The sequence below is a fragment of the Eulemur rufifrons genome, chromosome 3 (assembly GCF_041146395.1).
Source record: "Eulemur rufifrons isolate Redbay chromosome 3, OSU_ERuf_1, whole genome shotgun sequence".
Lineage (NCBI taxonomy): Eukaryota > Metazoa > Chordata > Mammalia > Primates > Lemuridae > Eulemur > Eulemur rufifrons.
In genome coordinates this window covers 10,972,277-10,998,423 of record NC_090985.1, presented here as the reverse complement: position 1 = coordinate 10,998,423, position 26,147 = coordinate 10,972,277, and the positions used below count along the sequence as shown (strand labels likewise).

Sequence of the window (26,147 nt, the reverse complement as noted above, 5' to 3'; positions counted from 1 at the left end):
TTGTGCAGTCAAACCTCCCTGCTAGTGATAATCTGTATTTGCAGCTGCTCCCCAGCACTATCATCACTGCCTCAGCTCCACCCGAGATCATCAGGCATTAGATTCTCATGAGGAGAGCACAACCTAGATCCCTTGCATGCACAGTTTACAGTAGGGTTCCTGCTCCTATGAGACTCTAATACCACTGCTGATCTGACAGGTGGCAGAGCTCAGGGAGTGATGCAAGCAAAGGGGAGTGGCTGTAAATAACAGATGAAGCTTCGCTGGCTTGCCCACTGCTCACCTCCTGCTGTGTGGCCGGGTTCCTAACAGGCCACAGACTGGTACTAGTCTACAGCCCAGGGGTTGGGGACCACAGCCTCAGAGAATAGTGCTCCAAAGTTGCAGACATCATAGGGTGTTCTCTAAAAAATTTCTCTTATATTTAATATATTTTATCATAATTATATGATAATGCTGACTCTCTACTAATGCAACATTTTTTAACATACCATAAGGAGGTATTTCAGACTTGGAAGAGACCTAAATCATATGATCTGTCCACACCTCTTATCACTGGAGCATGCTTGCATATTCAACATGCATTTCACAAAGTACTCCTGGGTGATGACTTCTGATGATGTGATTGTTGTTCATCCCCCCAAATCAAAATGTATTACACTGTATGTGGCAGGCAGCGTCTAAGATGGCCTCAAAGATCGCTGCTTCCCGATATGCACATCATTGTGTAAGTCCTTCCCCTTGAGTGTGGATAAGACCTGTGACTTGCTTCTAACCCATAGAATATAGCAAAGGCGAGGGAATGCCACTTCTGTGATTAGCTTTCATAAGACAGTGACTTCTGTCTTGCTGGCAGACCCTATTGCCATCTTGGCTTGCACACGTTGATGAAGCAAGTCTCTATGTTGGAAAGGCCCACATGGCAAGGAACTGAGGGTGGCCCCTGGCCAACACCCAGTGTGGAAGCAGATCCTTTCCCAGTGGAGCTTTTAAAGAAGACCCCACCTCGGGCTAACACCTTGGTTGCACCCTTGTGATAGACCCCAAAGCAAAGGATCCAGCTAAGCTGTGTTAGCTTCCTCACCCACAGACTATGAGATAACAAATATGTGTTGTTTTAGGCCACTAAGTTTTGGGGTAATTCGTTATGCAGCAATAGACAACTAATACACTGTACTGTATTTCTTTCTTTCCATAGCAAGACCAGAAGTGAGCTGGTTAAGGTCACTGGTCCTTGTCATCTGTGTTCAGCTGTTTACCCACCATTGGAGAGCTTCCTGCCAGGACCCATCCTCAGGGTAAAAGCAGAACCCAGAGGCCCTGGGGGGAGATCCTAGTGCTCCAGGAAGGGGGTCTGCGCCCTCCATCAATTCCCACCTCTGACCTCCCACTACTAGAACCTCCATAATTGTTTTTCTCCACCAGAGCATCATTTAGCTTACAAAGCAGAGGCAGTAAGCCAATGACTTCCTGGAGCAACTTCAGCCTGGCAGGGGGTGTTAATCACAACTGCTTTACACAACAAAGGTATGAGCAGAAATCACATCCCAATCCAGTTCACAACCAAAGATGCAAAATTCCTGAAAAATTTGAAGCCATGAGATAAGAAACTCTTTTTGAGAGAAGGAAATTGGGAGGAGATACTGATATACATACAATACATAAGACATCTGGCAACCACTTCAGAGGCTTCGGTTTTCCCACCTGTAAAATGGTGGTTTACCTCCAGGTCCCACAGTCCTTGATTCTTAGACACAATCTGGGTTGCTGTGAGCTGGCTCTCTGGGTGCTAAACCAACTATAAAATGAGGATAACACAAAACCTGTCTCCAAAGGGAGTTGTAAATTAAATGAAACAAATAAAACGTGTTAAATGTGCACCACAGCGCCTGCCCAAGAGTGATCCTGGAAGTTACCACTTGGCCCACGAGGTCCTAAGTCCCGGGGAATTGAGGCCGCCGGCAGGCGGAGCGCAGACCGGACCCGGGCCCGGTGGCCTGCCCCGCCCACGTGGGGCCGCGGTCCGTCGAATGACTCGGTGCAACGTGTTGGTGGCGGCGGCGCGGGCTCTTCCGGGCGCCGCAGCTTCCTGCCAAGCACCGCGCAGCCGCCTCCGCCGCAGGAGCCGCCGGGGCAGGCCTCTGCGCGGGTGCGGACCCGGCTCAGCCGCGCGCCCTGCCCGCCCGCGCCATGCGTGCCGCGCCGCCGCCCGCGCCGCTCCTGCCGCTGCTGCTGCTGCTCGCGCTCCTGGTCGCGCCCGCCGCCCGCGCCAGCAGAGCCGAGTCTGCCCCGGCGCCGCAGCCTGAGCCCGAGCGCGAGTCGCGGCCGCCGCCCGGCCCGGGGCCCGGGAACTCCACCTGGACTGCGTCTGGGGCGGCGGGCAGCGGTGGCGGCAGCTCCAACAGCAGCGGCGACGCCTTGGTGACACGCATCTCCACCCTGCTCCGCGACTTGCCTACCCTGAAGGCGGCGGTGATCGTGGCGTGCGCCTTCAGCGCCCTCCTCATCGCCTGCCTGCTGCTGCGCGTCTTCAGGTGGGTGCCCCCGCCCCTGCCTTTCCCCGCCGGCCGAGCGCGCGGCATCGCCAGCCTGCTGTCGCCGCGCGCCCAACCCACCTGCGCGCACAGGTGCTCTGGGTGCGGGGCTCTGCTCCAGCCAGCCGTGCGCCGCGCTGCCCTGCCGGGGAGGGTGGCAGGGGCCCGGGCGCGCTCGTCTGGTTTTTCCTGGAATACATCGTAACAATTTTCTCCCTTTCTTTAACGACATACATCATAAATATTTGATTCCACTTGTTAACTCTGCTAATGCTTAACAATAATAATGGCGCTCTGAATTCTGGCAATCTTCCACAGTTTATTTTTATAATCATTTCACAGATAAGGAAAACATTTTCAGAGAGGCAAGGTGGCTTATCTAAGTAAACTCAGTGGTGGAGGACTTGCACCCAGCTCCATCTAACTTTAATCTTGCTACTCTTCTCCCCCTCTTGCCTGCAGCTCCCTCACACCCCACCTACTTCTTTTCTTTTTCTGCTACTGAAAGAAGAAATTTCTAGCGTGGGCGGCTGGGTGCTGCCCCCAGGAACTCCTTTTGGAGGCATGCTTTGCAGTGGGGTTAGAGCTGGGCTTTAGGGTACATGGTGACTCTTGGTGCCCTCTGTGACTTTCTATTAGTGGGAGAATGAAAACTGCCCTCCTAGACCCTGCCTGACTAAGCTGCCCGGGTGAACGTTCACAAGGGCATGAGGGATCTTAGAGAGGCTTTTGTAGGTTGCTCAAGTTCAGGGAGAAAGCATGTGCAAAATTAGGAAGGATGTCCCAGGTCCCTGGAATGGTGAGGTGGACAGGGCTACAAGGCATGCAAGGACGTTTTCCCCTAATGCCTGGGAAATCCTGTTTTTGCAGGAAATGAACCTGTCACTCAGGCCCAGCAGCCTGGAAATCTGGGTATGTGCGTTGGCTGTTCCCTGCCGGTTCCCTCCACTTGCAAGTGTACATACTGTGCTTTGGTGTTTGCTCAGCTGTTGAAGGTTTGGGGCCAGGGACTTGCTCCTGGGTAGCATTTTCAGTGCAGGAGCAGAAACTAGACCTGGGAAAGGCAGGGTTGGGAGCCGTCTAGGGAGGTTTGCTGTTGGTTCTGTGTGACTTTGGGCCCAGGCGTTTCCTTCTGGGTCTCTGGGATTAGATGCCAGCGGTCTTAGCAAATAGAGAAGGGGAGCTGTGGCCCCAACTTCACCTCACCATCCCTCCCTGCCTCAGCTCAGGGCACATCATTCCGCACTCTGCTGGTCTCCTTGATGCTGTCTGGGTTGAAGTGCCCCCTCGTCACCCCACTCTTCCCACTGCCCTCGATCCTCTGCTGACAAACTGCAGTGGCTCCCTGTGGCCACTACCTAGGCATGGCACCACCTAGGTGCGGCATTCAGGGCCCTTGCAAACTGGCTCCAGCCCACCTTGCAGCCATCAAACAGCCCTTCTGGGTCCTCTGTCAAGTCTCTGCTCCTTTTTTTATGCTCCAAGATGCTGCTGTGCTTTCCCGCTTCTGGTCCAATTCCTGTTCCACTTCTTCCAATACTGCAGGCAGCCACCAAGGCCCGGCTCCCATCCTCCTTCCTTGTATAGTTTTCCTGGACATTTGAATGAGGTCATCACTTCCCTTTCTGGCCTCCCCAGCCCTAGCCTCGTGTGACCTTCCGTGTAACCCTTACGTGCCATGCTGGCTTGCTGTGGTGAGTGCCCAGCTCTCACGCTTACCAGAGAGCCCTGGAGGGTGGGGTGTCCAAGTCGTCCTCGTGTCTCCATGCCTGTCGTGGGCCTGGCATTCAGCAGAGGTGCCATCGTCATTTACTGACTTCCTGATTGTTCAGTTGGAGTGAGCGTTAATGCCTAGAACAGCTCTGAGCCTGGAGGTTTGAAACATTCAGCTCAAAATAGGCAGCGGAGCCCACAAGGCTGTGTACTTTTTAAGAAGATATTTGAACTATTTTGCCAGTCTGCTCTTTATTACCCAGGAGTGGAGGAGAAAAGAAAGCAGCATGTGGCCAGATGTGAGGCATCTGGGCCTCGTGTTGGAGCAGGCGAGCTGGTGCTCCGGCCTGGAAGGGTGGATCCTCGGTGGCTTGGGTGTGCGGTGTTGAAAGAAGGTGACAACTTCATAAGAGAAGCTCGTTATGGACACGATCTGCCCCTTGCCAGAAAGGCAGTCTTATTAAGGTGGATCTCCAGGTGGACAGCTGCCACCCCACGTTCTGATAGATGGGGCCTTGGAGCATTTTACAGCTAGGAAGGGCTTCAATGGTACACAGTCGTGTGTAGATGAGGAAGTTGCATCCCAGAGAGTGGAATAAGTCATCACTAGATCCTAGAACACTCTACAAGTCTGTGTGACCAAGGCAGGGCCAGCACCCCACCTTGGCTACTCTGTGGTCTGGACTGTGGCCCTTCCTCTTTGCACGTTCCCTCGTGGGCTTGGTTCATCAGGCTCACTGAACACCTGCCATCTTGGCCAGGTGTCCTCCTTCCTTGCTCACTCTCCAGCTCCTCAGCATGCAGGCACCGGTCCTGGCCATTCCACAACCCGAGTCTGCCGGGGACTGTCTTACCTCTGCCCACGTCACCTTCCCCCAGTGAAGCTTCCCCACCTGCCACTATTCCTGCCTGGGTTGCCTCCCTACCTTGTCTCTGCTGAATTGCAGGGACATCTTTTAGGCTAGGGGTCCTGCCCCCAACCTCATCCCTCTCCAGTCCATCCTCCCTCTTCTGCCAGAATGCTGGTCTCATCCTTCCTCTCCCCCTCTCTGCCAATCCCCCCTATGTACAAGCTCCTTCGTGTGCGGGCAAGCCTGGCTCTTGACTGCCAGGGCCCTGCCTCCCTCTCGAGCCCCCATTTGGCTTTGCCCAGTGTCCCTCTCCCGAAGCTCCAGCCCAGGGGTTCTTCAGAGGTACTGTGTGGCCTGGGCATCTTATCCCACTCTCATCCTCTGCCCGGAGTGCCCCTGCTGCCGAGACTACATGGCTGGCTCGTTGCTGCTGGACCTCTTGCTGCTGCCTTCTCTGAGCAGCCCCGCCAACCAGGGCCCTGTGTGTGAAGCACACTCGAGCTTTGAATTTCCTCCTCAGAGTCAAGTGTCGCTGAACTTCTCCTTCTGCCTTAACAGGCTGAGGGCTCCCAAGAGCAGGGCTGGGCATTAATCTTCGGTGTCTCCCTAACATCTAGTGCGGTTCCAGGCACAAGCTGGCATTTCACAAAGATATTTTTAGCAAAAGAATGTTGAAATCCCAAGTATTTTACATTGCTGATGTCTCTTAAAATGTGCTCTGGGACTAAAAACTTGGCTGATGCTGGATACCTGTGAGGGAGGAATTTGGGTAGTGGCCCTTCACTTTCTTGACAATGTAAATAGAAAAGAACGAGTGAGGAGTGCCAAGTATTACTGCTTATAAAGCAGCAGTCCTAGCATATTTGTCTGTTTTCCCTGAAGGAGTCACCTTGCCAGACAACAGAAAAAATGCGGATCCAAGGAAACTGCAAAGAATATAGTGAAAAATATATATACATTTAATCAAGCATTTCCATTCCTAAGGTGTACACATTTTTCACTGCAATATATATTCTTTGCCTGCAATGTTAATGATTAGAAGCAGCAGCCAAAGGAGTGTACAATGATATTCAGAGAAGTTCTATTTGATAGTAAAAAGGTTTAAATAACTTAATTACCCAACAACTGGGCATCGGTCAAGTGAATTATGGTAATCCTTACGTGGAATTCTGTGCAGCTATTAAAAATGATGACATTGATATAATACTTACTATCTATTGTTGAGTGAAACAGGTTACAAGACAGCATGTGTAGTGTAAGCTCATATAAATTATAAATATGCATATATAAATGTACAAGTAAATCTATGTACGTGTGTGAATGTGAGTGATTCTTTATAATTTATTTGTTATTTATGATATGTTTCTACATTGAATTCCTTTATAATCCAGTGACACGTATTCACGATTTCTCTCCCTGTGCATCCTTGGATATGTCTTTCTGAGGACCAGTCTGAGAGTATCTGGAGTGCACACCTAGGAGTGGGATTTCTGGGTCTCAGGGGTACGAATACTTGATTTCCTGGAGTAGGTACCAGTGTAGGCTCACACCTGTAGGGCCTGAGGGGTCTCGATCCTCACATCGTAGCCAACACTTAGTATTATCTGACTTTCTCATGCTTGCCAATCAGATGGGTATAATCTGGTATCTCATTGCTTTGTTTTGTTTTTCTTCATTTTCTATTGAGGTTGAGCAGCTGTCCCTTCCTATACTTCTTAATCAACCTGTTTTTCCATCTGCAGAATCATTTCCACCTCCTTCATGTATTTTATCATTAAGGAAAACCATTTTCAGGCAAAATGGGAAGGGAAATGTGGGTTGGAGACAGAGCGCCCTCTGGTGGGTGCCCTCACATGGTGGCGTGAGCTGTCCTGCTGGCACCCTGTGGGTGGCCCCGGGGTCTGCTGCTTGCAGGTTTGCTGAAGGGAATCAACAAGGAGGCTGTGTCTAGGAAGTAGAAAACTCCGACTTCTGATTTTTTGATACTGGGATATTGGTAGGATTCAGGGATAACGCACATAAGCCAGTGACTGCTGGTGTCAGTACCGTTTGCCTCACATTTTCACTGAGGACGCTTTACGCTTTTAGTTCTTGGGGCGATCTGACTGTCTTTGCTGTGTCTTATGAATAGGCTGGGGGCAAGTCAGGAAAACTCCACCACCTGGAAACCACGGTGTTCCTTTCCTCCTGGGGCTCCTTCCCCCATCTTGGCCAGTCTCCCAGCTCTTCGAAGCAGCTCCACCTCCCCCAGGTCTCTGATGGCTGCGTGCCCAGCCACTTCTTATTTCAGAATCTCTGTAAAATCCTCTTGTCTGAAAGGAGGGTTCGTTTTGGTGCCTCCCAAGGGATAGGGAGGATGAATCCTGGGTGATGTGACATGGCCCAGTTGTCGGTGGAAAAGGTGCACACCACCACGTCCTGAGGACTGTGCAGCCAACAGAAGCTCAGCTGATTTTACTAAGCCAGGTCTTTGAAAAGGAACTAAGTTTCCTGCTTATCTTGGATTTCCCAAATTTTCTATCGTGTATTTACATTTGTAATTAAGAAAAGTTATTTAGGCCGGGCGCGGTGGCTCACGCCTGTAATCCTAACACTCTGGGAGGCCGAGGTGGGTGGATCGTTTGAGCTCAGGAGTTCGAGACCAGCCTGAGCAAGAGCGAGACCCCATCTCTACTAAAAATAGAAAGAAATTATATAGACAGCTAAATATATATATAGAAAAAATTAGCCGGGCATGGTGGCGCATGCCTGTAGTCCCAGCTACTCGGGAGGCTGAGGCAGGAGGATTGCTTGAGCCCAGGAGTTTGAGGTTGCTGTGAGCTAGGCTGACGCCACGGCACTCACTCTAGCCTGGGCAACAGAGTGAGACTCTGTCTCGGAAAAAAAAAAAAAAAAAAAAAGTTATTTAAAAGAAAATACAAAAGCTTAATACTTCTAGCATTTAGGGAAAGTGAGCATTTTGAATGTTTTTAGTCGTTGCTCATTAGTCCATCAATATTCTTTTAATAAATTGGAGTTTTGGGTGGAGCCATGGTTAGAAGGCCCAGCCCCTTTTTATGACTTTGAGAGATAATGTGGGACTTGTTTAGCATCAAGTAGGTCATTTCTGATTGTTTGGCCAAGGCTTTGAATTGAGGGAAACAACTATACGAGCGACACACACTCTCTTCTTTCATGGTTAATTTTATAGGCCATGGTGAAGAAGTGTTAAAGCTGATACAGCAAAAATCCAGACTTTTTAAAAGCGAGAATAGAGACCATGCCCTTGATTCAATTCTCCAAAACATCATGGTACATGAAAAGAATATGGTCCCTCAAATGGCTCTTCCCTGGGGAGGATTTTGCCCCCTGGTATCATCTGGACATGTCTGGAGTCATTTTTGGTTGTCAGGACTGGGGGGTGGGGGTGCGGGGAGAATGCTACTGGCATCTAGTGGGTAGAGGCCAGGAGGCTGCTGGACATCCTACAATGCACAGAACACCTGCCCTGCCCACCGAATTATCCAGCCCCAAGTGTCAAGGGTGCCAGGGTTGAGAAACTCTGAGAACCTTGGCGTTGAGGCCTGCTGGTTCTCTGATGTGAGCAGTTTACTGGACCTTTCTGGGCATCTGTTTCCCATCATTAATTACAATACATGCTTCCAAGGGCTGTTGGGATGTTTAGAATGAGATTGTGTCAACCAAGTCCCCGGCTCCCCTTTAAGCAGCCAAGTGTCCTATTGTATTGAAAAATATGATTCTGAAAACAGATGCAATTTACACCCAACCTTTTGGTCTTGCTTCTGCCCATAAATGAGGATGCAGCCATATGGCCAAAATAATCAGGCAGGTGCATCTGCTTCTGAGCCTCTTTGAAATGAAATTGGCGACTGCTTAGCCCAGGCGAGCCCACTCAGTTCCCTGATGAAGGAGGTGCCTCATGACTGCCCCTTTTAATAGGCCTGTGAGGACCTGGCACCTGCGACTGATTCTGTCTATCAAATTGCAAAGGGAGGAAAATTCCTCTTTAATTTAACCCTGAGTCCTCCGGGTTATACGGCATCACCCGTAGACTCTGATGCCTATGCACCCTTTGTGTCTTGGGGTCTTCACCAATGCAGGTCCTTCTTGAGGCTCCAGGCACAGCTAGGGGCAAGCGGTGGGGTTGGAGGAACTCCATTGTCAGTGTCTGCAGAGCATCCTGTAGGGACAGTGGACAGTGTCAGGGGAGGGAAACCCTCCCGCGTTTAAGCAGAGAAGTCTTCATGGGTTGTGTTGGGAACTTTGGTTTTATGGCTGATATTTTGGGTGTAACCATTTGCAAAGGGAAGTTCTAGGACCTTGAATTTAGGATTATGTTGTTATGATTTCATTTTTAAAAATCTATACTTAAGCTAAGGGTGATGTGCCAGGAATCCAGACTCGATATTTATTTTCCTGGAGGTGCAGGGAGGAGGAAACGCATTCCCATTGGCAGGTGAGATTTGTGTTGCGGGGAGGGCTCTTCCAGACCCCAGAGGTCACAGTGCCCTGTAGCCGCTCAGGTGTGGACTTTCTTTGCCGATGGAGCTCCTCTGACTTACCTCCCCCCACTCTTTGTTCAGATGAGGAAACTGAGGCCCAGAAGTGGGGAGGGTTTCTTAGGGCCACTCAGTGAGTTTGTAGAAAACGTAGGACTTAAGCCCAGGTGTTTGGATGCCTAGTTTCGCCCTTTCTGCACCTCCCAGATGTGGTGGGCTGAGCACCCGGAGGACATATGGCTGAGTAGGTAGAGTGTTCTTCCCATTGTGCTTAGTGAGCACCGACTGTAACATAGGGATGCCATCGGGCACGTCAGAGGACAAGGAGCATCCAGGTCAATCTGGCAGGTAGGACAATGCCCTTCAGTGAGTCTGCTGGGCAGATAAGAAGCCATCTAGTCCAGTGGAGGAGCCATGTGTTCAAAGCAACACTTGATGGGCTGAGAAAGGACCAGCTTTGGCCAGGGACAGAGTGGTCCGGGAAGGCATCGTATGGGAGGAAGAACATTAGGATTTGGCCGGATGGGAGGAAGAAGAGGTTCTTCCAGGGCTGGATGGGTGAAGCAGATCTTGCTGTGGGCAGTCTTTGTGAGAATGATCACTTGGAAATCATGATGATGATAACAACAATAGCAATATTGTGATATTTATTAAGCCCTTACTGTGTACCAGTCTCTGTGACAAGCATTTTATGTTTCCTTGCACCTATGAGCAGTACACTGTTGGCGTCCCCATTTTACAGATGAGCAAACCAAGGCACAGAGCGATGAAGTGTCTTGCTGGAGGTCCTGCTGCTGGGGAAGGGGAGGAGTCTGACTCACCGTCCCCCAGTTGCAGCGGGATTTTGGAAGACAGCCATTTCAGCTGGAGGATTTTGGGATTTGTAGTCAGAAGCGTGAATGGAGGATTTGAATACAGGAGTGAAATTATCAAAGGGCTGCTTTAAAAATGCTGGGCCGATTCAGTCTTACTCAGTAGTTGCCCAGTGAATGGACGAATAGTGACATGGCTGGAATGGGGGCCCAGGACAGCTGGGAGACCTGGAGGCCTGAGGCGATGAAGAGGAGGAGGAAGAGGAAAGTGTCACAATGCCCTGAAGGGCCTGGAGAAGGGGGTGTGGTGCAGGGGCTGGCCAGGCAGGGGAGGGGAGAAGCCTTGGTGAGGAAGAGGAGGAGGCACAGGTGAAACTGGCATGTGGCAAGGTCAGCCATGCATGCAGCTGACATCCGGGCTTGGGTGGAGGGTTGGGAGCGTCTGCCCGAAGTAGGGGGTAGTAAGGACTGACATTCCCACACCTCCCCTACTACGTGGCAGGGACGGGTGGACGCTGGAAGGGCCACTTATGACGTGTGTCCCAAAGCACTGTGACCTCAGAATTTCCAGACCGTGGGCTGGTTCCCTGGGTCCACCAAAGAGTCCCTCTTGGTGATCTTGCCGCTGCCCTTGATCCCACGGAGCTACCACTGGAGGCTGCCCTCTTTGCTTTAAACCTCACTTTACACCCTCCCCTGCCACCTCATAAGAAAACAAAGCGGACCCAACCCTTTGCAAACAGGCCAGAGCTGGAGAAACAGGTCTTGGGGCATTTGCTGTTGCTGTCTTTCATGCAGCTCTTCCAACAGGTCGAACCTGGGCTGTGCTGATTTTGTCTTGGAAGGATAAGAGCTGAATCTATGTCTCAGGGACTGAGAGAGGGAAAGAGAAACAGGGTGGGGAGCAGATGGAGGCGAAACACGGTGGCATTATGAAGAGAAACCCTAAGACTTGTCACTGAGCTCTGTGGGGCTGTCTGGGCCATGGTATATAATCCTCTCTGAAGCGTAAGCCCCGTCCTGTGCCAGTATTGGGGGCCGTCAACAGTGGCAACCAAGGGGATGGCCAGGAGGGGAGGGGATGGGGAGCAGCTAGGCTGTATAAATAATGGCGACACTACTTAATCGTGGTTGCACTGCTGGTGCACAGAGACAAGGAAGACCTGGGTCGAATGTGTGTGTCGTTACATCTCTCTCTCTCTCTCTCTCTCTCTCTCTCTCTCGGAGCTCATGATTTTCAGCTAAATTATTAAATATCGCTCATGCCCTAATAAGCCGTGGCCAGCGCACTAAGTCAGACATTGCATGCTGCTGGCCCCGAGGCCAAAAAATCTGCCTCACAGACATGTTTTTGGTTTGTTTGTTTTGTTTTTCTTTTTTTTTTGATCTGCACAGTGTTTTTAAAAACTAAGATAGTTGGGAATATTTAAAAATTGGGAATCTGCATAAAAATCCAGATCTCCTGCTCCTCTTTTTTTTTTTTTTTTTTTTTTTGAGACAGAGTCTCACTCTGTTGCCCGGGCTAGAGTGAGTGCCGTGGCGTCAGCCTAGCTCACAGCAACCTCAAACTCCTGAGCTCAAGCGATCCTCCTGTCTCAGCCTCCCGAGTAGCTGGGACTACAGGCATGCACCACCATGCCCGGCTAATTTTTTCTATATATATTTTTAGCTGTCCATATAATTTCTTTCTATTTTTAGTAGAGATGGGGTCTCGCTCTTGCTCAGGCTGGTCTCGAACTCCTGAGCTCAAACGATCCGCCCACCTCGGCCTCCCAGAGTGCTAGGATTACAGGCGTGAGCCACCGCGCCCGGCCTCTCCTGCTCCTCTTGATGTACGGGGGTTCCTAGGAGTGCAAGGGCTTCTGTTCCATGGGACAGTCAGGTGGGAGCTGGGTAGCTGCCACCACATCTAGGCTGGGCAGGGCACTGCTCTTTGTGTCTCTTTGGCTTGAAGACAGAGCGTTGTCCACCATTTGTCATCGTCATTTGTTCCCATGTCTCTGTCGGGGCAGTGCCGCTGTACTGGTTTTCTGCGTCTGCAGCAGGCCCTGGGGCATTCGAGCTACTGACCAGGTGCGTTGAGTCTTTGTGCTTGACGAGGCATTGGGTGCTGGAACAGAGGGGCTGCCAAGTATGGTGGGAAGGGCGCCCCAGGACGGGTGGGGCGTGGGCACATCTGGGGGGCTCCCCAACACCTGCGTTCTGAGAGGGCTCAGCCGGACCCGTGTTGGGGCTGGGCTGCTGGAGATCTTGAAGCTCGTGCTGCACCAGGGGAAAATACTTTTATCTCTCGTGACTTAGTGTGTGTCTGAGGTTGCCCATCTGCAGCGGAGCTTGATGAGTTTCATATGGCACCGACGTTGGCCTCCCCCAGTGGCTTGTGAAACTGCGTGAGAGGGAAGGTATCGGGTGGAGCTCAGGGGCTTAGCCCAGGCAGGAAGGGAGGGCAGGCTGGTACTCAGGACGGGTGCTGTGGTGGCAGGCCCTGGTGGCTTTGCCATCGAGACCCCTGGTAGCCCATCGATTTTCTGGGGGACTCATGAACCGGCCTCCCTGTGGGGTGGGACAGAGACCAGGGCTGGAAAGGGGGTCTGGAGTCATGTTTTCCCTTTCTTCAAGTTTAATTGGTTTTCTAGGGGAGGCTCTGCTACGTCTGTGTTCCGAGGAGGAGGCGCAGAGTAAAGCTCAGAGGTTAAAAGTGAGACAGGCCTGTGTCCTCAGAGCGTCAGGGGCAACTGCGCCTGCACGGTGTTCCCGTCTACACTGCAGACAGCTGCCTGCTCCAGGCACCATCCCACCCCCCACCCCCCCTGCCGACCCCACATTCTATTTTCATTTTCTTTACGAATTCTTCTAAGTGTCGGAAGTCACACTGTGACATAGTCTGGTTTCAGCAGCACGCTGGCCCTTGAGTTGCAGAACTGTGTCAGTGGGCTCAGAGATGGAAGTGGCGGGGGTGGAGGAAAGGTGTCAGTTGCTGGATTTGGGTACTGAAGTCACCAGGTGAGCCTTGCAAAGCCACACTGAGACAGCGAGTGACAGGTGGGCTCTGGGAGCGGGATTGCAGCCTGACACAGACTGAATCCGTTTCAAATTTTATTTCAATCACTTACTTTGAATTTTATTTATTTACTTGGTTTAAAAATAGGTCCCAGATATATTTTTTCACATGGTTTAAAATTCACAAGAAATAAAAGAGGATATAGCCACCCAGTTTCCCTCACTGCATGCTATCAATTTCTTGTGGAGCTTTCCAGAGAGATTTTATAAATATAGAAACAAATGTAATACACACACATATATATATATATATATATATCCACACACACAGACATGTGTATCATCCCTATTTTTTTTTATAACAGCTTTGGTGAGATATAAGTCATATACCACACAATTCAGCCACATAAAACGTCCAGCTCAGTGGCTTTTAGTACATGCCAGAGCTGTGTACCGCACACCCGCCGTGAAATGTGGAATCAGCTTGTTTAGATCCCCAAGAAAAATCAGTCAGTATTTTATTGGATGTCACTGAACTTGCAGATTAATTTTGGTGGCTTGCTGTCTTTATGAGACTGGAACTTGCTGGTCAGAAGCACAGTGTGCCCTCGTTTTGTCCACACACTTCTGGTTGCCTTGGGGTGTGGCAGGAGCTGGCCGGCCATCCAGAGAACTCACAGTTGCACGTCTAGCTGCCTGAGAGGTATCTATCGAGTGCCGAGTCCTAGGGTTTGGGGACAGCCAGGTGTCGGAGGTGAGTCTCCTCCCCTCTTGTTGGAGTGTGAAGAGCTGGGATTTTGGAGTGTGATAGACCTGGATGTGAGTCCTGCTTACTGGGGAATGTCACTCAGCGCCTCGTGGCCTTGGTTTCCTTAACTTCATGATGGGAACCCTCCTTGCCTCACTGGCTGGAGGCTGTGATGAGGTCACGTGTGTGTCACCTGGCACTAGGGCTGCCCCATCGTGATGGCTGCTGTTACTGTCACCCCAGTGGAGGGGACAACGCAGGAGAGCCGTGTGTGCTTAGAGGTCACATACAGACAGTGGCCCGCAGCGGGGATGGCGCCTGTGAGTGGAGGTCGTGGGAGCTGCAAGATTGGAAGAAGGAGAAAACCTGGCCTGGTTGGGATGTCCTGGAAAGGCCTCAGGAGACACAGGAAAGCTGATGGCGCCATGGAGTAGGCAGAGTGGGAGGCGCTGTGGGGCTCTCTTCCTAGGATCCCAGCCATTCTTGGCAAGAAGTCAAGATGGATGAAGAAATTAAGGTTCGGATGAGCGGCTTGCCCAGAGGCACAAAGACAAGGGAACTGCAGGGCTGAGATCTGACTGCCAGCCCCCAAACTGAACCAGCCTGTGAGGGTTTAGTTTTGTTTTCCTGTGTCGGGGAGGGCGGGGCAGGGAGGCCTGTCCCCCGCTGGCCTGCTGGGCTCTGGTGCTCGTTGTTTGTATAAGTGGTGCGACTGCTAAAGCCGCTTCTGACCAGCTGTTGAAAGGCCCTTTGAGTAAACAAACCCTCTGGCTTCGGGATTATATTTCAGAGTAAAATGATTTTGAACATCTCTCTCTCTTGTTGGAAGTGTGTGTTTTGGTTAGAAGGGAAGGGTCCCTTCTGTAGCTTCTCTGGCCTTGCCTGTGGCTGTGAGGACAACGTGGATGTTTACTTAAAAGCACCATTGGCCATCTCTTGGTTGAGGCCACCTGGTTTATGGTAGGCTGTTCCAGAAAAGGAAAGTTCTGGCACAGGGGCCCTCCTGTGGGGGAAGTGCCAGTGGTGTCTTTTCCTTTGTTTGTTTCCAGAATCTCCTTCTTCAGCAGGAAGCGCTACACTTGACAGTTCTCTCGGGCTCCTCTCTGGCCCTGTCTCCCCACACCACCCCTGCGTGCAGCTGAGGGAACCGGCCCTGTAGGTAGGATCGCTGGCCTGCGAACCCAAGTCCGACTCCACACCTGGGCTTCTTCTAGAACCGGGTGCTTTGTCCTCAAGGCGAGGGCACCTCTGGGTAAGATGAGGGCTCTGTCCGCAGGGCTGACCCGCCGCCCGTAGGAGACTCAGCTGACTTCGGATTCTCTGTGGTCGCCTAGTCTTTGCTTTCTCCTCAGGCCCCCGAGCTCACAGCAGTCCTGTGAGGTGGAATCACCAGATGTCTGTCTTCCTGGAAAGCCTGTTCACAGGTAGCCCTGAGCAAAAAATGTTGTGCTTTTGGCAAGGAGGTGCTATTTACATGCAGGGTTCTTGTTTCTGTTAATACAAGGGGAAGAGTCCTAGGGTTTTAAAGGGTTTGAGGAAATAGGAAAATTATACGTATGTGTGGAAGGTCTACCATTAAAATGTGGGATTTAAATTAATAATAGTCCATAAGAGTTAAAAAAAATCCCAGGATGGCATTGTTATTACAGTGGTGGCTTCATTTGGTACCGTGCCTGCCCTCGAGACCCCATGGGCAGGGTTTGTTAGATTGTGTGTGACAGAAAACCCGGCCCCAGCTGGCTTTGGTGAGCAAGAGGGTAGGTTTGTAGTTTTCCAGGAGGGCTGGCTCTGTAGTAGAGTTGGGACTTGCTCTCTCACGCACTCTCTCTCCAATCTGCCTCTACCATGTTGGCTTTATTTTCTGTTTTTAGAAGGTGGCAAGAAGAAGGTGGCCTCCTCGACCACGGAGACCATGTTGGAGGGGGATCCACCAAGGGGATGCAAGATACATTTGCACAAGGTGGGAGGAAATGGATGCTGGCTGGCTCCAGCTTAGCACGTGTCCTAAGGGAGTCACAATTTAGAAAGAGTTTACTAGAAGTGTGCCCTGATCAATGCGAAATAGGAAAGTGTGAGCTGTGTTAAGTGATACGTTCCAGAAAGCACGATGAGGGAGGGCAAAGAGTTTTTGGTATTAAAGTCAAGTGGTGGTGAAGTCTGGTGGGGCGTGGGCAGGGCTGTCTGTCGGGAGCGAGTGGGGTATAGCCACGGAGAGCTGGCGCCTTGCCCCGTGGCAAGCCGGGGGTGGTTCAAGGTGGGGAGGTCCGCACTGGGGCAGCCATTGGCCCTCTCAGGAATGATGCGGGTGCACTGTGTGCCCCATGCTCTCCTGCCTTCGTGGCACATTTCAGACTGGGCAGCTGTGTTGTGTAGCACTTCACGGAGCCACACGGGAAGGAGGCGGGCCGTGCAGACTGCGAGCCTCGTGTCACTGCGCTGCCTGCTTCAGACCCTGGCTCTGCCGCTCATTTGCTGTGTGGCCATGGGCAAGTCGACCTCTTTGGGCCTCAGTTTCCTCATCTGTAAGACAGGGATAACAGCAGCGTATGCCTTTCAGGGTGACTTAGACGTTTTGCATGTGGTCACACATGTGAATTGCTTAGTTGGCGCCCAGGAAGAGCTCAACTCTTATGGACTGTTATTAATTTAAAAAGACATGTTATGGATCTACATTTAGAGAAGAGAGAGGAGGACCCAGGGAGGCTATTTAGGCTGTGACCGCACTGTTTTCCCATTTTCTCAGGTTCTCTCTCTCTGAGGCAGGATGGCACTGTCCTCTGACCCTGGGGCCATCGGGCTCGGGGATCTGAAGGTGTGCAGGGAACACTGATCCACTCTGTTCATAAATATCCCTGCTTCTGACCGGTGCCCAGCTGGTAGAGGAAGAGTTCACCTTCTAATTTGAGAAATGTGTGCTGATTCCCACCTCCCAGCCCCCCACCAATCCCCCTGCCCCGCCCCTCCGTCCCCCAGCTCCATGTCTATGTTGTGCCGTTTCCCTCCCACCCAGGTGGAGACCCCTGTGGACGCAGCCAGCGTGCCCAGGGCGCCTCTGCTGGGCATGTGTCTAAGTGTCTTTAAACTTCTCACAAGCCTCAGTTTTCCTTTATTGTAGTAACCCGCTGAGCAGTGAAACAGCAGAAAATGCTCTTCTTTTGTAAAGAGCATTTTGTCTAAGAATGTTGACTGAAATGTAATTTCTCCAGCTCATTATGTCAAAACTGGCGTTTGAAGCATGCATGAGGGCTCTTGCTAATGGCCTTGTGTATTAGGGTTCTTCAGGGAAACAGACCAATAGCGGGTGGGTGTGTATGTGTGTGTATGGGCGGGGGGGAGAGGTTTATTAAAAGGAATTGGCTCATGTGATTATGGAGGACAAGTCCCAAGACCTGCCGTCTGTAAGCTGGGGACCCAGGAGAGCTGACAGCATAAGGTTCAGCCTAAATGCAGGCAGGCTCAAGACCCACAAAGAGTTAATATTTTAGTTTGAGTGCAAAGGCAGGAACAAAACCTGATGTCCCAGCCTGAAGGCAGTTGGGCAGAAGGAGTTGTCCTTACACCTTGAGGGAGGGTCAGGCTTCTTGTTCCATTCAGGCCTTCAGCTGTCTGGCGGAGGCCCACCCACATTAGGGAGGGCCGTCTACTTGACTCGCAGTCCTAGATTCAACTGTTAATCCCATTCAGATGCACCCTCACTGACACCCCCAGAATAATGTGAGACCGAAAGTCTGGGCACCCTGAGGCCCAGTCAAGTTGACACGTAACATTAACCATCACCTTTGTGTAGTCCTGCAGTTTAAATTCATTCCCTGAGGTTGGGTGGCTGGAGAGGCTGGCGTTAAAGCATCGAAGGCCATAGGGTGGTAGGGGCTGGTGTCATTTTCCTGCTTCTCTCATGGGTTAGGTGTTCAAGGGCTCTATTTTAGCTCAATAGGTGAATTTTCTCATCATAAGACTCCATATACAAGAGTCTTAAGATTATAGAGAAGAAAGAAAGCGATTTTACAGGTAATGGAGATCTACTCTCATGAGGCAGGGCTGAAGTCAGAGCCTCCGGAGCCTTCTCCCAGGGTCCGCAGGTCAGTCCTGCCCCAGAGCCTACAACTAACAAGGTGTCAAGTTCCAAGTGCACTAAGAGGTTTGCAAATCAGATTTTACATTTTCTAGGCTTTGTGATACCTGTAAAAGAGTCAAAAACAGGACAGTGATTCCTCAGCCTGAAATCCTCTGGGCGTCTGTCTTTTTGAGGGCCCAGAGGGGCCTTTCCCTGGTCCTCCGGTTCACGGGACATCTCTTTTCTAATGTTTGGGTGTGTGTTGGAAATGGACAGCCCAGTCCTGCCCCCTTGCAAAGCCAAGCATTTCCTCCAAACAGCTAGTGAATCATCCAGGTGGAGATTTAGGGCTGTCTTCCTGGGAAAGGTGTAGTGTGTGGGTCTGTGTAGATTGGGGGTTTGACCCTAGTCTCAAAGGCTTGAGGATGGGTGGCTTTGTCTTGGATTGCTTGTTGCATTTGGAGCCATTTCTGGGCTTAAATTTCCCCCATCTAGTACTGGAGATGGAATTGGTCAGGGATTATAAATCATCTAGGGCAGAGTGTGGAGATTTATCTGACTCCTTTAGGGGGAGGTGGGGAGAAGACTCTGTTGATGGGGAGAATGTGGGACCAACAGTATTTATGAGGTGAGTGTTTATAGTGCCACATGAAGCCTGCTTCCAAAATACCCTTGTCTCAGGGCCACTGGCAAGGTGACTGGCCATGCCCCTTCACTTTTTCCTCTTATCACCAGGCTTGGCATTTGCACCATGTTTCATCCTGTGTCCATGCCTCTGTGTGTGTGTGTGTGTGTGTGTGTGTATGTGTGTGTGTGTGTGTCTGTGTGTACCTGTGATGAAAGCAGGAAGGAAAATTTGCTTTGTGATGAGGCTTGGAGATCATTAGACTATAGCTGGTTTCTCTTTCCTTCCCTGTATCTCACCCCTTTTCTCTACCCAAAGAACCATGAGGTACTATGGGTTGAATAGGTTGCTGTACACCAAAGATACGGTACTAGAGCTTTTTATATAGATGACATGACACTTTGGTAAATCATATTTTTGTTAAATAGCACTAGGTAAGACAAGAACAAGTTGCTATGGCTAAGAAATTTTTAGAAAACCTGAAAGTGAAGTTCTGTTTTCATTCATTGTGCAAACTTACTGAAGAGTTTCTCTGTGTTGAGGACAAAGAGACCTGGAGTGTGTCTTTGATGAGGTCTCCACTCGGGAGCAGCTTATAGTCTGTAGGAAGAATGTGTCGAGAACGTGATTCTTCAGTACCCCATTTGTGACTTTTTGGGTTGGCTGGTTTCCCACGGACAGTATCAAATATTCTTAAAAAGGAGGGACACCAGAGAATACAAAGCAATCGGGAAGAAGTTCGAGAGAGTGGAGGAATAAATGCAAAGAGCATCAGTCATCATCGTAATGGTAGTATTCTCGAGTGGCATCATGAACTTCCCAGCCTGCCCTGATAAATATCGCAGCCTTCATGCAGAGCCTTACGCTAGAGACTGGAGTGGCCTGTGTCACACTTTCTCTGTGGGCCGTGGTGACTCTCCCCCACCCAATAGGTAAAAATGTAGTGTTATAATCATTTCCTTATAATGGAAACAAAATTGACTCCTTTTCACAAGTTCTTGTCGTACGAGAAAGGATGTAGCGTGTTTAACTTCTATTCATTTAGTATCATCGTTACTAACAGTAACATTTGCCAAGAGCCTCCTGTGCCCAGACTGGTGAAGTGCATCACCTCATGCAGTCCTCCCTCACCTGTGAGCAAGATTATTCCTGTCCAGTTTTATTGAGGAGGAAATGGAGGCTTAGGGAGACTAACCAACTTACCGCTGATCACACACGCAGAGTGTGCCGGGCTCTGACCCAGATGCCCCTTGGCCGGCCCATAGGGCGGTGCTGTCAACTGCCAGGCTGTGACGCACCCTGTCCTCACCTTTTGTTCATCGTGGATTTTTTTGGTACGAATTTTACCTTTTAAAAATATTGCTTGCGTGTATTATTTATCTTGATTGCTGAGTTTTTGTTGGTGCTCAGGGCAGGTACCTCTGCTTTATGGGTGAGGACCACAAAGGGTTAGCGAGGTCTTGGCTGTAGGTGGGGCAGCCGGGGTGTTACCAGGTCTCCTGGGGGCAGCCTGCGCAGCCCGGCTGAGGCAGCAGCGTGGTTCACCTTCGGACAGGATCGCTGTGCTCTCGGGTGGGAGGGACGGAACCTGACTTAGCATCAGCCGCCAAGCCTGTATGGGGTCCTCTGAGGCTTGGGCTTGGGGGCTCTTTCTCCCCAAGCTGTGTCCTCATGAATGTCCTCCTCCTCTCCCAGGTCGGGAAAGAGGTTAAAGAAGACCCGCAAGTATGACATCATCACCACTCCAGCCGAGCGAGTGGAAATGGCCCCGCTGAACGAAGAGGATGATGAGGATGAGGACTCCACAGTATTTGATATCAAATACAGGTACAGGGTGGGCACAGAGCCTTCCTCCTGGGCTCCGGACGTTGGGTTGCTGGGATGGTTTGTTCACCTTTGGAAGCACCTTGAGGCCAGGCGTGGTGTCCATGTGTTCTTGTTCTTCGGTTAAGTGTTGGGCCGTGGGGCATTCTGCATATGGAGGGACCTTCCCTGATCCCGTTCTAGAACACACAGAACCCAGAAATTCAGCAGAGAAATGCTGGCAGAGAAATGTTATTCCCTGCTTTTCCCGAATGAAGGTGTGAAGTCAGCTCTAGGGGAGGAAGAGGAGTGTCGAACTTCAGAAAACGAGCTGGTCATGCACTGGCTGTGGGGGTCTGGCCTGAGTAGCTGTATGTGCACATACTTCGCACCCAGACAGAAACTTCTCTTTCAGCCTCACTGATGTCCACAGCCAAGGAGGTGGGATTCCTGCTTGGATGGAATTACCCATTAGCTCGGAAGACAGGCGTGTTTCTTAAAGGTGGTCTCTAGGAAAGTCAGAGTGACTTTGTGACTTCAGGACTGTAGTGTGGGTTTTCAGATCCTTTTGGGATGTACTTTGAATATGTGAAGTTCTCAGTGGAACAGGTGGGGCTGAGCATAGTTTTGAGATGAGGGCTCGAATGCCCAGAGAGAGGGGAGTTGCTTGGCCAAGGTCCTAGTTAGTAGTGAAAGTAGAACAAAAATCCAGGGTCCCAATCCGAGTTCCCCTTATTTCTTGGCTTCTGCGTGCTTGGGAAGGGAGAGCCTTCTGCACCTGGCGTGATTCGTTCTTCCTTGGCCTTGGTCCTTCTGCATAAAGCAGTTTTCACATTCAACAAAACAACATTTGGGATTTTGATTGGAGCTGCATTGCCCCTGTAGATCAGTTTATGTTGGCTCTTCCAATCTGTGAATATGGAATGACTTTCCATTTATTTAGGGTTTTTAAAAATGTCTTTCAGTACTTTCAAAAATTCATCCATAAATGTTTTATACATTTTTGTTAGATATAGTCCTACGTATTTTACATTTTGATCTATACATGAGGGCTGCCCGGAAAGTATCCAGCCATTGTTAATATAATGAATGTCTCTATTTTTCATATCGCATGGGTGGATACTTTCCTGACAGCCCTAGCATATATATTTTACTTTGAAGATACTATTTTATTTTTACTAATGTCTGAAAAAAATGGCTGTATGATCATGTCTACATACATATCAGTTTTGGAAACAGAGATTGTTAATCACATCTAAATTTTATCAAGAATATGAAAACATGAAAACTGGTTATAGATAGCAGAGTGGGAGAAAAACCCATTAGCTATAAGTTGCATTTTAGGTAAAGAGCAGCATCCTTTGAAGAGAATCAAATCAATGAGTAATGTTCATCCAGACCACAAAATAACACACAGTCATCCTTCTGTATCCGAGGGTACTGCCTCTGCGGATTCAACCAATCACAGGTCAAAAACATTAAAAAAGCCCCCATACAACAAAAAATAATACAGATCAAAAAAATATAATACAGCAACTATTTACATAGTATTTATATTGTGTAAGGTATTATAAGTAACCTGGAGATGATTTGAAGTATACGGGAGGATATGCATAGATTATATGCAAATACTGCACCATTTTCTATCGAGGACTTGAGTATCATGGATTTTGGTGTCCGTGGGGGTCCTAGACCCAGTCTCCTGCGGTACCACGGGATGACATGTAGACACAGGAAAGTTAGTGATTGTGCTGATTTTATTGCTAAGCCATTTTATCTGTCTCACATTCAATACAAAGAAATAAAATATAATGTGAAGAAAATATGTCCTCATTATTATTCATAATAAAAAGAGTCTGCGTCCTCCTACAGCCCTGGGCGTATTGCACGACAGGGAGCACTTCATGGTTCTGGCAGATCAATGTCCTGTTTTGATCTTGGGCCAATGACCAGCATCTCTTCGATATTTGGTGACTGAACTAACTCCATGGAACTGTGAGAGGCCGAACCATTTTCACCATATCCCCACATCCCACTAAATAAGAAAAGACTCTAAACAAGGAAATATAACAGTCAATCTGTCCGGAGATTCTTCCTATATAGACTCTTTCTTTACTGTAAGGTGGGAAAAGGGGCCTTTCCCTGAGTACATGGACACCAGGATTACCGTGGCTTAAAGATCGCTGGAGTGACTTTGTGTCTGGTATAATGAACGTAAGGTACACGTTGAAACCACAGTCAGAGGAAGAAACTTGCACAGCTTGTGTCTGTTCTTCAAATAATAGAGCGAGTTCTAGGCTGACGATTATAACTGTATTGATTGGCATTGCTGCTGGCTGTGACTTGAACCACCTGGTGGGTGTTAAGGTAACAGACAATGCTTTTGTTTTTTGCTTTCTGGCCCGTTGCAAGGGCAAAAGCAGGTGAGAAGGCAGGTCTGCAAGCATGCTCTGGGGCATTTTTCTTGGCCACTTGGATTCCGTTTCTATCTGACACACAGCAATAGTGCGGGCCCTGCAACAGCTGGGGGTTTTTAATAAGGAAATCGCTTTAGCTCCCTCAAGCATGATAGTCTCTCCTTCTCGCCCATTCTAGGCAGAAATTCACCATCAGCCGTAATGAACCCCTTTGTCCCTCGGAACAATCACCACACCTGGGGCTGCCAGGGCCTCTCTGCTGTCAATTTGTGGACGGCTTCAAAAACAGGTTCCTGTGCAAGCCTCTGCCACGATTCATGGCCTTGTCTCTGATAGCTTCTAAAAAATATTATTTTTAAACTCTTTGTTCATGGCAGTTTTTTTAAGGTAATTGATTTTTTTAAATCCAGCAACCTCACTAAACTGTTATTAATTCTAATTGTATAAATATGGATTTTTCTGGGTTTTCTATGTAGATATGTCATCTGAGACTAATAAGTGTCCCCCTGCCCACCCCCCACTCAAGTCTTTAAACATTTTATCTCTTTTTTTTTTTTTTTTTAGCCTTTTTTCACTCTTGGTCTCTAAGTCATTGTTAAAAAGAAGTGATAATAACAGGTATCCTGTCTGACTCTTGATCTTAAAGGGTGTGCTTTCAATGTTTGCCCACTAAGACTGGTGTGTGCTATAGGGTGTTTGTGGATTTTTCTTCCCCAGGAAGTTACCCTCTGTTCCTAGCTTGCTAATGTTGCATTTTATTAAATGCTTTTTCTAGCTCTCTTGAGATTGTCATACTTTTCCCTTTAATCTGTAAAGGTGGAGAATTTGTATTCATTAATTTTCTAATCGTAAATCAATTCAGCATTCCTGAGATAAAAAGAGCCTGGTCATGTTACGTTACCTTTTTATACGCATTGCGGCGTTCACTTTGCCAATACTTTTAGGACTTTCTCATCTCTCTTCATGACTGAGATCTGGTAATGTCCTTGCCAGGCTTTGGTAAAAGTTTTACTGGCCTCATAAAATGAGCATTTTCCTTATTTTCCTTTTCGCTGGCATAGTTTGTATCATATTGGACTTGTTTCTTAAATGTTTAGTACAATGTGCTAAAACTCGCTGGGCCTGATGCTTTCTTCGTGTGAAAAGTTTTTAAAAAACCACTGATGTTCAATTCTTTGAATAGTTGCAGTATTATTTAGTCTTATTTTTGGGTCAGTTTTGACAGGTTGTTTTTTCCTAGGACTTTGTCCGTTTTATCTAAATTCTCAAATATGTTGTCCTGAAGTTGTTCACAACATTCTTTTATTATTAATATAATCTTTTTTTTTTTTTTTTTGAAGCTTAAAACAATAGAAATTTATTCTATCTCAGTTCTGGAAACCAGAAGTCCAAAATCATGGCGACTACACGCACATGTTCCCTCCAGAGGGTCTAGGGGAGAGTCCTCCTGGCCTCTGCCAGTGCCTGATGGCTCCAGCTGTCCCTTGGCTTGTGGCCGCATTGCTCCAGTCTCTGCCTCCAGGGTCACATTGCATCTTCCTCTTCATTCTCCTCTTACTACAATCTCTTAAATCCTTGTGACGAGGGTGGCCATGGCCACCTTTTCATTCTCAATACCGATTATCTTTGCCTTTTCTACTTTCTCTTGATCAGTCTTCCTGGGAGTTTAATTTTATCAGTTTACACGAAGACCCAACTCTTGGCTTATTTGAGCCTCTCTATTATCATTTTCAATTTTCACTTGATTTCTGCTTCTCCTCCTCAGGCTTTCTTTGGGTGTGTTTTGTTCTTTTTTTCCTAACTTCTTCCATCGGATAGTTTGCTCATTCATTTTCAGCCTTCCCTTTATAATAAGCGTTTATTCTGTGACTTTATCTGCCTCCCACGGACTTCCACTGGCATCGCCAGGCACTACCCTGCCTCCCTGTTTACTGCGAGGAAATGAACTTCGGGAAGCTCCCAGTAGAAGCGCGTGCTGTTCTGTGGTGGAAATAAAATCAGGATGTGCATGAACAGTGAGGGGGAGTCACTGACGTAGGACCTCCCCTGTCCTCTGTCCCAGAGACGGGTGACCGCTCGGGAAGGCCGAGTAGTGATAGCTTTTCTTGTTACAGATGTAATTCATGGTACAGAAACTACAGATAAGAAGCAGGCAAAGTAAAATGACCCGTAATCTTGCTACTAAACAGCAGCCACTAGAGTGTGTGTGAGCACATATCTGTGGAACTTTCTCCTTTGTAGAAACGGGCTATGTTATATGTGCTGCTTTGGGACATTTTCCCACCTGAACAATGTATGATGAACACCTTTTCAGGTCAATAAGTATGAAAGAACAAAAGCGTTAAGACCAGTTTTATGTTCTGTTCAGTGTTTTTGTGAACGTCTCTGTCTGCACGTTGCTAATCTGTTCACAGGTATTTGTTTTTCCTATGTGGACGTAGCACAACCCAGTTTTTGGATTCTCTAGAGGAAACAGAGTACACTTAAATCGGATGTGGCTGAGTCATGACTTTGGGTTATTTTGTGATTGAGTGGAAAGAGGAAAATCATGTTTTTGGCGCCAGGGCAGGAAGGCAGTAACCGGCCTCTTCTTACACGTGTACCTCTCTGATAGCATCTCATGACTTACAGCCGGTGCCTATCAGCCAGGCTCGGCTTCTCGGAGTTTTCAGCAGGTGGGAAGCGTACAGGAAGGAGGCGGCAGGCAGGGTAGGAGATGGGACCTCCGGTGCTAGGGCCAGATGGGGGAAGGGAGGAGTCTGTAGAAACGAGTTTCCAATTCTGTCCTTAAAGCTGCTAATTAGAAGGGAGAAACGAGAGCTAAATGGAGCACACAGAACCCTGGAAATGGTTCCATCTTTCAAGAGGCATATGGATTTTGGTTGCCTGTGTTTTGAGCATGGCTGGCCTAGTGTGCAGTTGCACGGATGTTCGGGGACTCTGTGCATCCCAGTTTATTACAGGAGACTTCTGTTACACCCTCAAGGCATCCCTGGGATGAGGCAGATGCTGGCTCTTCCTCTGCTTGTGTGGCAGCTGTGACAAGCACAGCCCAGAGGGGAGAGGGTGCCGCTCCTGCCAGCCCTTCCTC

The 26,147-nt window shown here is 49.1% G+C and overlaps 1 protein-coding gene across 1 annotated transcript; it reads left to right on the top strand.

Annotated features, from left to right (window-relative positions):
- The first annotated feature begins 2,190 nt into the window (after positions 1-2,190).
- FAM174B (family with sequence similarity 174 member B) lies at positions 2,191-25,128 on the top strand. Its single transcript, XM_069466509.1, has 3 exons — positions 2,191-2,534; positions 20,532-20,663; positions 25,119-25,128. The coding sequence occupies exons 1-3, from the start codon at positions 2,191-2,193 to the stop codon at positions 25,126-25,128; spliced, it is 486 nt and encodes a 161-aa protein (XP_069322610.1).
- Positions 25,129-26,147: the final 1,019 nt, after the last annotated feature.